At 38.9% G+C, this 13,244-nt stretch overlaps 1 protein-coding gene across 1 annotated transcript in view; it reads right to left on the reverse strand.

Moving 5' to 3' along the window:
• Positions 1-13,244, reverse strand: part of uvrag (UV radiation resistance associated gene) — a 105,189-nt gene that overhangs the window by 47,570 nt on the left and 44,375 nt on the right. Inside the window, exons 10-12 of the mRNA XM_084105175.1 lie at positions 11,547-11,634; positions 11,093-11,153; positions 8,112-8,277 (exon numbers count right to left, since the gene is read on the reverse strand). Of these exons, the coding sequence (XP_083961301.1) occupies positions 8,112-8,277; positions 11,093-11,153; positions 11,547-11,634 (315 nt within the window). The remainder of the gene's footprint in view (positions 1-8,111; positions 8,278-11,092; positions 11,154-11,546; positions 11,635-13,244) is intronic.

The following is a 13,244-nucleotide window of genomic DNA, read 5'->3' on the forward strand; positions in this document are numbered from 1 at the left end:
CATTTATAATGGGTCGGTTAAGCCTAGTCATACAGAAACAGGTCAACAGTGACCGCTTATGGAAAATTACACAATAATTCTTAATTTGAGCCCAGCTAACCAACTCCATGATTCATCAAATGTCAAATTCATCTGCTTAAGGAAGATTTTTGGCTCTTTGATTGTGCTTCAGTGACAAATGACTAGTGATTATCACCAAAATACTCACACTTCACTCATCTTTATTCACAATTACTGTCCTGACAGCTTTATCATCAGATGGGTAAATCTTGGCCTGGGGTGGCCACATCATTTAAATCTGTATATACACACGCTGGGTGATCGGATGAAGCCCTAAACAATGTGAGGGAGGTGAGGTCAGAGGTTGTTCCAGCTTATGGGCCACCTCACTGACACCTAGGAGGCGGCTGAATGAAGCTGAAGTAAGATGATGTACAGATTGTGGGAACAGTAATGGTACCATTATGCACAATAGCAAGAAATGTGATCTGGTAACCAAAAGGTTATAGGTTTGACCCTGACAAGAAGAAATCTATGATTGTGCAGTATTCAAAATCAGGTTTATTGGGAAAATGTACAGACTTTAAGCTGTTTGCAATGAAGAAAATAAAATAGCTAAACACAACAAATGTTTCAAGTTGTTTCCCCAAATTCAACTGAAAATGCAAATTATAATGACTTCTGCAGTCTGAAAATTATTGATCCCCTTCATGGCAAGCATCTTTAGTACTTAGTAGAACACCCTTTTGCTGTTATGACCTGCTGAAAACGAGATGTATAAACAGACACCAGCTTCTAGCAGCGTTTCTGATGAATCTTAGCCCATTCCTCATGAGCAATGGCCACCAGTTCAGTAATATTCTACGGTTTGCGTGCTGCAACCGCCTTCTTCAAAGCCTACCAGAGATTTTCTATGGGGTTCAAGTCAGGTGACTGAAGGCCACTGTAGAATCTTCAGGAATTTTTCTGCAACCAAACCTTGGTGGAATTTGAGGTATGCTTGGGATCATTGTCCTGTTGGAAGGTCCAATGACACCCAAATTCAGCTTCCTCACTGACAGCATGACGTTTTCTCCAAGGATTTCCTGATATATAAAAAAAAGAATCCATCTTGCCATCCACACGCAGCAGGTTTCCAGTGCCAGAGGATGCAAAACAGCCCCAGAGCATCACAGAGCCACCACCATGCTTAACTGTAGACAGAGAGTTCTTTTCAGCATATGCTTCATTCTTCTTCCTCCAGATATACCGCTGATCCACAGGGCCGAAAAGTTCCAGTTTTGTTTCATCGCTCCACAGAAGAGAATCCCAAAACTTCTGGGTCATATTTATATGATTTTGAGCAAATTGGAGCCACTTTTGGGTCAGTAGTGGTGTACGTCTTGGAGTTCTGGCATGCGTTTAGTATGTGCCTTAAGGCCCTTTCACACCGGACGCGTAACGAAAAAGCGAAACGAAAAAGCGAATAGTTTGCGTGTGAATAGTTCGCGTCAAAACCATTCACATCAGCCGCGACACGAATTTGCAACGTCCGTGACGTTCAGAGCTTTAACATTCCAAAACTTTCACGCCGACAGCTGAGAAAACATGGACACTTCATCATCATCATCATCATCCAGTGAAGACGAGCTTTTCATTTTCTTTAAAAGACAGAAAAGAAGGTTTTGGGTGCACCCAATCTTAAAGAACAGAGTCTGAAGGGGAGTATGCTAATGTCCACTTTTAGTTTCATTTTCCTCTCTCCTTTTTCTCACATAGGTGTCCCTGAGGTTTTTCCACAGGTTTTTTTTTTGCGTCTTCAACTAAACACAGTGCGTTTTGTAATGTCTATCCACCTTATTCCTGACGACCTTACTGCATTCTGAATTATGGGTGGCACTTCCGGTTTGGGGAACTTCCATTCAAAAAGGCTGAAACAAATCATTTCAAATCATAAGGTTGCCCTGCAAATAAAGCTGATCCGTCAGTATGACTGGATGAGCTGTCAATTTTCCTTCATGATTTATTTTCAGACATCATGAGAATAACGTTATACTTGGTATTTTAACGTGACATGTTATAACAAGAATATCTATGGCAAGAGCTCTTTTCAGTCGCTGCTTTCTTTTCCTCATGCTTATTTTATTTTTTTCCCTTTGCAATCTGCTGTAAAAGTATGAAAAAGGACAACATATACTGCACATTTGTGGTCTGTTCTCCCGAATTTAATCTACGATATATTCCATTAATATTTCACTGGAATGCACAAAGAATCTCTCGTTATTTGCCTCAAATCCTCATCTCTTTTTCCAGGTTTGTTGTCACAGGTAACGTTAAATGCAATTTATAATCTGTCAAACTGACGGAAATCACTTTGAAATAGTATCACATTATGATGAAGTTAATGAACAATTTTTAATTAAGGCAAGTTACATAATACAGATATACAGTATATTAATAAAGTGATATTTAACCCGTCCGTTATTGCTGTGGAAAGACTTGCGCTTTTGGGGTTATTTGGTCTGATGAAATACCTTGTTGATGCTTTTACACTTTTAAATTTCCTTTCAATGTTCGATGGTTGAAGGGTGAGTAGATTAATGTCATCTCATTGTGACACTTTTTAACGTATTGCGTTCATAGAGCGAGCCTTTTCACTGATTGTTTACAGCTTAACGGAAGTTACACCCATAATTCGTGCAAAGCGTCATGGGGCGTAGGAATAAGGTGGATACACATTACATGTAACACACGAAGTAACAAATTAAAATCATTCGACTAGAAACTGTAGATAATGTATAGTATACTAAAAGCAGCCCTAAATAGTCTCACTACATCTTATTACATTTTCAAAGTAAACACAGTCTCTGTCTCTATCTTTGACGATAATAGTGTTAGCTTTCTATCCCAAATGTAGTTTAACCTGCTAGCCTACACAGCACAGCACAGGACCTATACAACAACTAAAACCATGACACAAAAAACTCACAGTCTTTCAATTCATTGTCCTTGTAGTATATGATTGGCTGAAGCCTTTTCTGTTGCCGCAAAAGTTAAAAAAAAATCGGCATCGAAGCGAAAAAAATAAAAGTCGTTTTTTCGCTGCAGCACATTCGCGTTCGGTGTGGAAGCACTCATTACACAAACAGCTGATCAAAAAATAAAACCATTGCGCGAATTATTCGTGCAAAATGTGAAACGCGTCCAGTGTGAAAGGACCTTTACTGTGCAAGCTGAAACCTCAGTACCTATTGTCACCAAGTCTTGTTGTAGATCTTTTGCAGTCACTCAAGGGTTTTTTCTGAACCTGCCCTCTCAGAAATCAGTTTGCAGCCGTTGATGGCTACCTTTTTCTGCACCGTCTAGGTAGTGTAACCACTGTTTCTTTAACTTTGAACTTGTAAACTATGCTTCCAACGGTGTCTCTAGGAACATTTAGTGCTTTTGCTATATTTTTGTATCCTGTTCCTTGTTTGTGAAAGGCGATTATATCTTCTCTTAACTTTTTGGACCATTCTTTTGACATATTTCTAAAATGCAGTCAAACGTGACACTCAACTAACCTAGCCAGTTCAGATATTTCATGCGTTCTAGCTTAAGCACACCTGGTGCAACTAATGAAACCCTTGATCAGTTGCATCAGGTGTGCTTGAGACAACACCTGTTTTACAGAATTTATCTGTTGTGAGGTATTCTATTCAGGAGGTTGAATAATTTTGAGACTGCAGACGTCATAAAAGTTGCATTTTCAGTTGGATTTGGAAAAACAACTTTGTTGAGTTGAGCTATTTCAATTACTTTTGTTTGATTTGTTCATTGAAAACAGCTGAAAGTCTGTAAATTTTGCAAATAAACCTGATTTGCAATGGGGGGGGAGGGGGTTGAGGTGATCAATACCTTTCAAACACACATTCATGAGTTGAAAGGGAGCCAAATCTTCAATTCTGAATTTTGCCTACCCCTGTGTTGAGTGAAAACCTGTAATAAGTGTACTTGAAGTTGCTTTGGATAAAAGTATCTGTTAAATGACTACTTGCGTCTTAGAGCTAAAAAATGACAGCTTGATTCACACTGTTTGGCTGTAGAGCACAGGTTACAAAGAAATCCGGTGCTTCTTCCCAAACTGGAGGAGATTAACGAGCTGCCTAGACTGCAGCTCAGAGAATACACACTATACAAACCCAAGACCCTGCTACGACAGAGAGATAGACATATGAATGCCAGACCCAACAGGCCATGAGAGAGATAAGAGAAGATGATTTAAAAAGCATTTGTCAAGCGTAAGGCTGACACAATGTTAAACAATGACACTTTGGGGCTGATTACAGCTCATATTGCTGTAAGTTATGGTGTGTGGAGGTCACAGGGTCAAGGTAGGAGTGTGTATAATAGGATCTGGTGCAGGCCCGGCTCGTGCAGAGTTAATTACGAGGGCCACATAGGTCCCTCTGTTCTCCTTCTCCTTGTAACTCATACCTAAATGAGCTTTGGAGTCCGACTTCTGAAGGGTTAGACCTTCATCTTCTCAACGGCACCTGATTCATCTGCAAACACACATACATGGGGCAGTTTAAACAGCTGAGCGGCTTCACCCCCTGCTCAGCTGCTGCTAATGGCCGTGTGCTGGCCGGCCCTCACACAAACAAGCGTACATTCACAAACACACATTCTAAGGGTCAGGAAAAGTGTGTCCTGATTGTTGTTTGACTTTCATAACAGCGCTGTCTCCAGGGAGTCGCTGTGACTGGCAGAAAGGGGAGGTGGGCGGACGAATGTACTGTCTGTGAACTTTGTTAAAGCTTCTACTTCACTGGCGCTCCGCAGAAAGACGGACTATTGTGTTACATTCATGTGGCTGAAAATCACAGAACATCTAGAGATCTTTACATCAATGTTGAACGCAACAAATCGGAAAGCTTTGTGGGGGACGTGCGCGCTAGACATAACTGAAAATGGGAAATGTGCAAGGCCTAATCTGAGCCAGCCGCAGCTAAAGGGATGTGGTCATTTCTACTGCTGGAGGACTTGACAGATAAATCAAATGCTATTTTGGGCTCTTTTTAAATATTTGGTCTATGTAGCAGAGTCAAGGTTCTAGCTAACTAAAATTAGTGACACTATTAGTTTAAAGGGATAGTTCACCCAGAAATGAAAATTCAGCAATCATTTAAATCACCCTCATGTCGTTCCAAACCTGAATGTCTTTCTTACCTCCAACACAAGAAATATTTTTAAAGAAACGTCATACAGTTTTCAACAATGTGAGGTTACATAAATGATGACAGAATGCTTGTTTTGGGGGTCAACTATTCCTTTAACTACATTTTTAGTAGCCTAAAAGTTGAGCTGCTTTCAAAAAAGTAGCAAGCTTTTAGTTGCATTTATGATCAAATGATGTGTAGTTTAAGCTAACACTCTAAATTAGATGTGATTAGAAAATCTATTTCTAAACAGATTTTTTGTAAGATTTTTTGTAAGATTTGTGGAAAAAAATCAAAAGGTCAAAAATGCAGTAAACAGTAATGTTGTGAAATATTATTACAGTTTAAAGTAATTGTTTTCTAATAATACATGTAAAAATTTAATTTATTCCTATGATGGCAAAGCTGAAATTTCAGAATCATTACTCCAGTCTTCAGTGTCACATGATCCTTCAGAAAAATCATTCTAATATGCTGATTAAAAACAGTTGTGCTGCTTTAATGTTTTTTGTGGAAACTGTGATGCATTTCTTACAGGAATATTTGACGAACAAACTTCAAAAGAACGTCAATTATTTAAAATAGAAATCTTTTGTAACATTATAAATGTCTTTACACTCACATTATTTTTTTTATTTAATGCATCCTTGCTGAATAAAAGTATTTCTTTAAATCTTACTAACACCAAACTTTTAAAAGGTACTGTATTATTAATATTATTACTATTATTATTATTATTAGATAGATATCTTTGGTGGTACATTGCGTCTCACTGTTGTCATTGTGTTGCATCACCTGTTTTTCAAAAGCGTCCCAATCGGACCGCAAGGTTCCTGTAGCACAAACAATACAGCATGACGCTAAAAATGACAACATCATGGGTTAGGTTTCCAGGGAGGGCATACACTTTTTTTTTTTTTTTTTATATACCATGAATGCAATGGTAAGTAACATTGGATAAAAATGCCTGCCAAATGCCATCGTAGCAAATCAAAATTAAAAATGAAAGTTGAAAAAAAAATCAATCAAGTCATGCAATTATTGTGTTTCATGAGTCATTTCCGAGTACTTCAGCGTGAGTAGAAGAGGAAAAGAGCTGGCACAATCCAGGATTATTCTTTCTGCCCCCTCTCTCTCACCTCTTCATCTTCTTCCTCCTCATTTATAAGCTGTTGAAATCAGCCATTAATCCTACATCAAACGCAGAGAAAGGCATCTCGACCCGTCACTCAAAAGGGGGCCCATCTGATTATAACAATCCAATTTTATTGCGAGTTTCATTAAGGGGCTTTTCGCCATGTGCGGAATGCAGGAATGCGATACCTCTCTGGGCATGTGCACCACAGACATGTAATCAGCACACACCAGCAGCCTCGCTTCTTGGATCGCTCATGCTTAGTTACGGCACCAAAACACAGAAAAACAATAATTTCAACAGGGTAGCCGGCGCCGTAATTGCAGTGCCCACACATTCTGGCATTCAAATGCCAGGGTCTTCGGACCCCAAAGGCCAAGCCTGAAGAGTATGTATCCGTCTCCATGGCAAACACAGCATAGCATGCACACAAAAAGTCAAATTACAAGTATCTTAAGACACGGTAGGGACACATCACACCCTGAGGATGCAATTTAACATGAAACTATGAAGATTAGGGGGACAAGACTGCATTCATGGGGGAGGCTTCAAAAGTTGCGTAAAATCTCATTATATGATGAAATGTTACTCTAGCCACTAGAGTTATAAACATGGACTTAAGATGGATATCAAAAGTAAAACTGTTTACCAACAGACTTGGAGGAATAGAATGAACCTTACAAGCATTAACACAGTCATATTGCTATCTCCAAATAACATCAATGCACCTATGACTCATGGGTTAATGAAAATGCCATCATGATGTAGTCATTACAAGAAGAAGAAAAAAGTCAAAGCCATGGCCTAGTGGTAGGTGCCAACACGTTGAGTTGTGGTGCTCATTCAGACAACACAAGTTTGAGTCTGGTTTGCAACAAGTCTAGGACGCATCACATTGATAGATGACTTTGAATTCTTGGCACTTCATTTTTCATGTTGGTAAATATTATATGAGAAAATGTTTGAATAAAACATTGAAAAGATTAAATGGCAGAAGTTACGGTTATTATTTATTAGAAAATAATCAATGGATTAATTGACTAATCGAAAAAAAAGAATCAATATGTTAATCGATTATCAAAATAATCGTTAGTTGCAGCCCTTAATAATTCCCTATCGCTTCCTGCCCTCTTTTTACAATCAATAAACGTGGCAAAAGGCACTTTTCTTAAAAGTAAAACAGTACAAACAACTAAAATACTATAAAAAAATACTGAAGAATCTTTAAAAAGCTATACATCTATTTCAATTTCCATAAGTGGAGCACTTCTGCCACTTCTGACAAAATGTGTCAATTAGTAAGATATGCAAATATATTATACAAAAACTTAAGCAAGCAAGAGACCCTATTTCGAGGATGCTATTTATCTCCCATGCTGCAACAGACTGTAAATCTACAGGGAAGGAGGATAAGAGAAAAAGATGAAAGAAAATAGACTTAAAGAGGAATGGATGAAAGGGAGGCAAGGGGCTCATGGCTGGAACATGAAAGTCAGAATCCTGTGGCGTTTAAGTAGCGTTTAATTCAAGATGGGCCTTAAACCACCCCTGAACACACATACTGAACCAGACAGGTGTACAAATTACGCACAGCATGAAGCGCAGGTGCAAAAAGATGCCTAAATATCCCTCTCTAAGTCTTTAGAGTGTAATGCATAAGATAAATCAATTGGTTTGTTTTCTGCTTAAAACTGTTAATAAAAAGTAGGGAAAAAAAGATTTACAGACTTTTGAAAAACATAGTCCAAATAATCAGTGAGCAATACAACACAAAGAATCCCAAAAAACATTCTTACTCTCGCTCCTTCTCTGTGAGTTTGTCGGTGATGGTGTCTTTGATGGTGGAACGGGAACCCTTGTGGATGACTGGATACCTGAGCGGAATCTGCAGGAAGAACGACATCATCAGCACCAGGTGTGCCGTGTAACCCAGAGCCACTGCAATACTCCCATCATCCTTTGCTGCAGTGAAAAACACAGAAGAAACATTGGTAAATTTGTTAGAAAAATTGTTCAAATAAAAGAAAAATTAAGTGCAAATAAAACTCAAAGAAGACAGTAAACGAGTGAATCTCAAAGTAAGCTCCCGGTCATATTCAACCAGAATCAAAAAGGAATGAAATACCTGTTTTAGAACCATTAAGATTTTTCTGCATTGCAACATTTCCCACCCATATCCCTCTGCATTACAAATGTATTTTTATTATAGAGCTTTTATAATAAAATATGCAAAACAAAATATTAATTCACTACAACAAACAATTACAATTCTAAATATTTGAATATATATATATATATATATATATATATATATATATATATATATATTGCAATAACATGGGGGCCTAATTATAGTGTCTAATAATTAATATAATACATTTTAGACATTTTTTAAGAGGGCATTAAATAAATGTCACTATGCAAAAAATATTTGTATTTTATTATTTATTTATTATATATTTATACAGTGCTACAACCTTCATTTCAGTTGAGGTCAAAAGTTGTACATTCTGGTTTAAAGGATGAGTCACAACAATTGAAGTTAATTCACTCCAATCCGAAGTTGTAAATCAGAGGCCATTTGTTAAGTTGATGGAAGCTGATGAAGGCCATTCATTTTGTCTCCTTAGGGCCCTTGAGTAATAGGGAGCTGCATAATAACCTAATACCATGCAAAAGTTCAGTTCACCTCAGCGATGCCCTTTCCTGATGGGGTCAAAGGCATCACCAGAGGCTAAAAGCTACTCTGAAAACAAGGATCGGCTTAATGTTAGTGTGCTGTCTTTAAATGTGTATAATCACACTCCAACGTGTGCATTTCCTAAATAATTATATGCAATCTAAATCACTCTGATGGCCCCATTTCAGTCTGAACAGCAACCTTTTGGGGCATTTCTAGCAAATTCAAATAAAAAGCCCAAATGCCAAGCAAAAAATATTTAGTTGCTAAGCAACTAAAAGGACAACAGGTCAACTAGTAATTACGTGTTAAGAAAAAAATGCATAAAGCTTTTTTTCCTAACACACACACACACTTCTGCTTTATCATAAACATGCATCCAAACTACATTTCCCAGAACACCCGTTAAACTACACATGCTCCATTGTACACACTACATTTCAGCTTACAGAAAGATTCCAGGCTAGAACAGCCACGCATTTGCAGATGAAAACAATGTGCTGTGGACACAGACCATATCACTTATGAAAAGCTGTGTGAGACTTATTTTGTATAAGAAATAAGTTGTATATGCATACAAGTTGTCATTTTGTGCTTTCAAAATGCATGAATGAGAAAACTGACAAGCAAAAGCCACATATGTGAAGGACTGTACATGCATGTATGTGAATATGCGTTTTGTTGCGTGCGCGGTTCAACCTGGCTTCCATTAACCTCTGTTCTTTTGAAGTCATGCCTCCCTTGCCTGAAAAAAGCCAAACCTGATTCTCTGCGACACATACAGTGCTGCCTAAAGGACACATGGGAAATGAGATGAATAACTCTCCCCACAGCCAGCACAACAAAGGACATCACTTGTACCCATCACACACAATTCATTCTCCTTATTAAAAACCCCAAATGCCTAACTATAGGGAACTGGGAGATGAATGCCCTAATAAAATCCTTTTCTCTCATATAATGCGAGAAGTCAGAAGGTCCGACCACGGTTCTTGCTGTGTGAATAACTGACTAGAGTGAGCTCACTCTTAACCACAAGTTGAAGGGTTCCATGGACACAGGGCTTCATTGATCAGAACAGAGGAGGATGATTGATTGATGGCCTGGAGCCTGTGATCTACAGCCAGACTGAAGAAACGCAGAAATCCAGAGAATTACAGCCAGTGAAGCAGAACTGACTGGGGATTCAAAAGCTCCTCGCCAGATGAGTCTAGATTTGCTGTATCTGATTCTGAACTGATTTAATTCAGAGAGTGACAGTGGACCAGAGTTGACAATGCAAATAAATCTGACAAATGTTTCTGACTTTTTTAATGCATGATATACTGTAATACAATTTAATGACATCAAATGAGACATTTAAACCCCCAAAATTCATGGGAAGTTTCTCGAAATTCACTCAAAAGCGACTGAAATTACTGATATGAGCTATATCAGCATATTTTGGACAGTTAACACTGTATGTTAATTGACCAAGCGGGCACGATCATAATTTCAAAATGGCCAAATATAAACTGATTAAACAGCTTGGCTCAGTTTCCTCCTCTGATGTAAGGGTGTGTTCACACTTGGCAGGTTTGGTTCGTTTAAAACGTTGTTAAGAATGACAGTGTGACTGCTAAGCGAACCAGGACTAAATATATCATTTTCTTTTTCAATCCAGACTGAAAGAGCTAAGTGAACCAAACAACAAGTGTGAACACAATTCTGAACTCATTTTATCGTCCACCAAGCACAAATGCCAAGTCTAAATGCTTGGAAATATAAAACCACAAAAAAGTCCTAAAAACCGTAGCATGATTTGACACTTCATCCATGTCCACAGCACAACTTACTGAAGCTTCCTAATTAACGTTAGGGATTTAATAACATTATTCAAAATTCACTCAATATATTTGAGAACGGAAAATGTGAGCTTTGTCGATCTGTTTGAAGATTTTTTTGACTCAAGTGAGAGCAAACACTAAAAAATATATAGTAACAAAAAGAAAAAATATTGCCCAATTAATTGGTTAATTAGTAAATCAGTCTGTCACAACTCAGGATACCCAATTCAAATGTTTCTCAGGTATATTCAATTGCCAAATCAAAACTTACCTTGAAAGTCTTCAGAATTGGGCAGTTTAACACCACAAATCACATAATCGTTCTGATTGTTCTGCAAACAGAAAAAGAAAACAGCAGAAAAGCAGTTGTGAGCACAGCATTCTGGAACAGCATGAGCAGCCGATAAATCAAATCCTTCATACATCGACTGAAAAAGCTTGGCAGAGGATAGTTTGGTCTGAATGTGGTTTTCTGCTCATTTTCAGTGGCTTTATTTTGTAAACTGATTTGACTGGCAGCGGGACTCTGTGGGTACCAGGCAGCGTACACACTGAACAGTAGTTCTAGGTCATCCTGAAATGGTGAGAAACCAAAACTTGTTAAAAGCCAGTAACGGAAAGCCAGTCCGCAAAGACCCAGACCGTAATATTCCCAGCATGCCACACGCTCCAGCTATCAGCACGACATGAGAACACATTGTTTGTGTGTGGAGTTAAACACTCACCACATCAATGGGATAAATGTAGGAAAGCTCTGATATAAGCTGACGACAGCGGAAGGTGAGCTGGGCATTAGACTTCAGAAACAGCTCTCTGTTGAAGAACAAACACAGAACTTCAAGATCTTTCACTCCATATTTAGATTAAGTGTAAACAGACATACAGTGAGGAAAATAAGTATTTGAACACCCTGCTATTTTGCAAGTTCTCCCACTTAGAAATCATGGAGGGGTCTGAAATTGTCATCGTAGGTGCATGTCCACTGTGAGAGACATAATCTAAAAAAAAAAAAATCCAGAAATCACAATGTATGATTTTTTTAACTATTTATTTGTATGATACAGCTGCAAATAAGTATTTGAACACCTGAGAAAATCAATGTTAATATTTGGTACAGTAGCCTTTGTTTGCAATTACAGAGGTCAAACGTTTCCTGTAGTTTTTCACCAGGTTTGCACACAATGCAGGAGGGATTTTGGCCCACTCCTCCACACAGATCTTCTCTAGATCAGTCAGGTTTCTGGGCTGTCGCTGAGAAACACAGAGTTTGAGCTCCCTCCAAAGATTCTCTATTGGGTTTAGGTCTGGAGACTGGCTAGGCCATGCCAGAACCTTGATATGCTTCTTACAGAGCCACTCCTTGGGTATCCTGGCTGTGTGCTTCGGGTCATTGTCATGTTGGAAGACCCAGCCTCGACCCATCTTCAATGCTCTAACTGAGGGAAGGACATTGTTCCCCAAAATCTCGCAATACATGGCCCCGGTCATCCTCTCCTTAATACAGTGCAGTTGCCCTGTCCCATGTGCAGAAAAACACCCCCAAAGCATGATGCTACCACCCCCATGCTTCACAGTAGGGATGGTGTTCTTGGGATGGTACTCATCATTCTTCTTCCTCCAAACACGTTTAGTGGAATTATGACCAAAAAGTTCTATTTTGGTCTCATCTGACCACATGACTTTCTCCCATGACTCCTCTGGATCATCCAAATGGTCATTGGCAAACTTAAGACGGGCCTTGACATGTGCTGGTCTAAGCAGGGGAACCTTCCGTGCCATGCATGATTTCAAACCATGACGTCTTAGTGTATTACCAACAGTAACCTTGGAAACGGTGGTCCCAGCTCTTTTCAGGTCATTGACCAGCTCCTCCCGTGTAGTTCTGGGCTGATTTCTCATCTTTCTTAGGATCATTGAGACCCCACGAGGTGAGATCTTGCATGGAGCCCCAGTCCGAGGGAGATTGACAGTCATGTTTAGCTTCTTCCATTTTCTAATGATTGCTCCAACAGTGGACCTTTTTTCACCAAGCTGCTTGGCAATTTCCCCGTAGCCCTTTCCAGCCTTGTGGAGGTGTACAATTTTGTCTCTAGTGTCTTTGGACAGCTCTTTGGTCTTGGCCATGTTAGTAGTTGGATTCTTACTGATTGTATGGGGTGGACGGGTGTCTTTATGCAGCTAACGACCTCAAACAGGTGCATCTAATTTAGGATAATAAATGGAGTGGAGGTGGACATTTTAAAGGCAGACTAACAGGTCTTTGAGGGTCAGAATTCTAGCTGATAGACAGGTGTTCAAATACTTATTTGCAGCTGTATCATACAAATAAATAGTTAAAAAATCATATATTGTGATTTCTGGATTTTTTTCTTTAGATTATGTCTCTCACAGTGGACATGCACCTACGATGACAATTTCAGACC

This window comes from Abramis brama (assembly GCF_963993115.1).
Source record: "Abramis brama genome assembly, chromosome: 25".
In the NCBI taxonomy this organism is placed as follows: Eukaryota; Metazoa; Chordata; class Actinopteri; order Cypriniformes; family Leuciscidae; genus Abramis; species Abramis brama.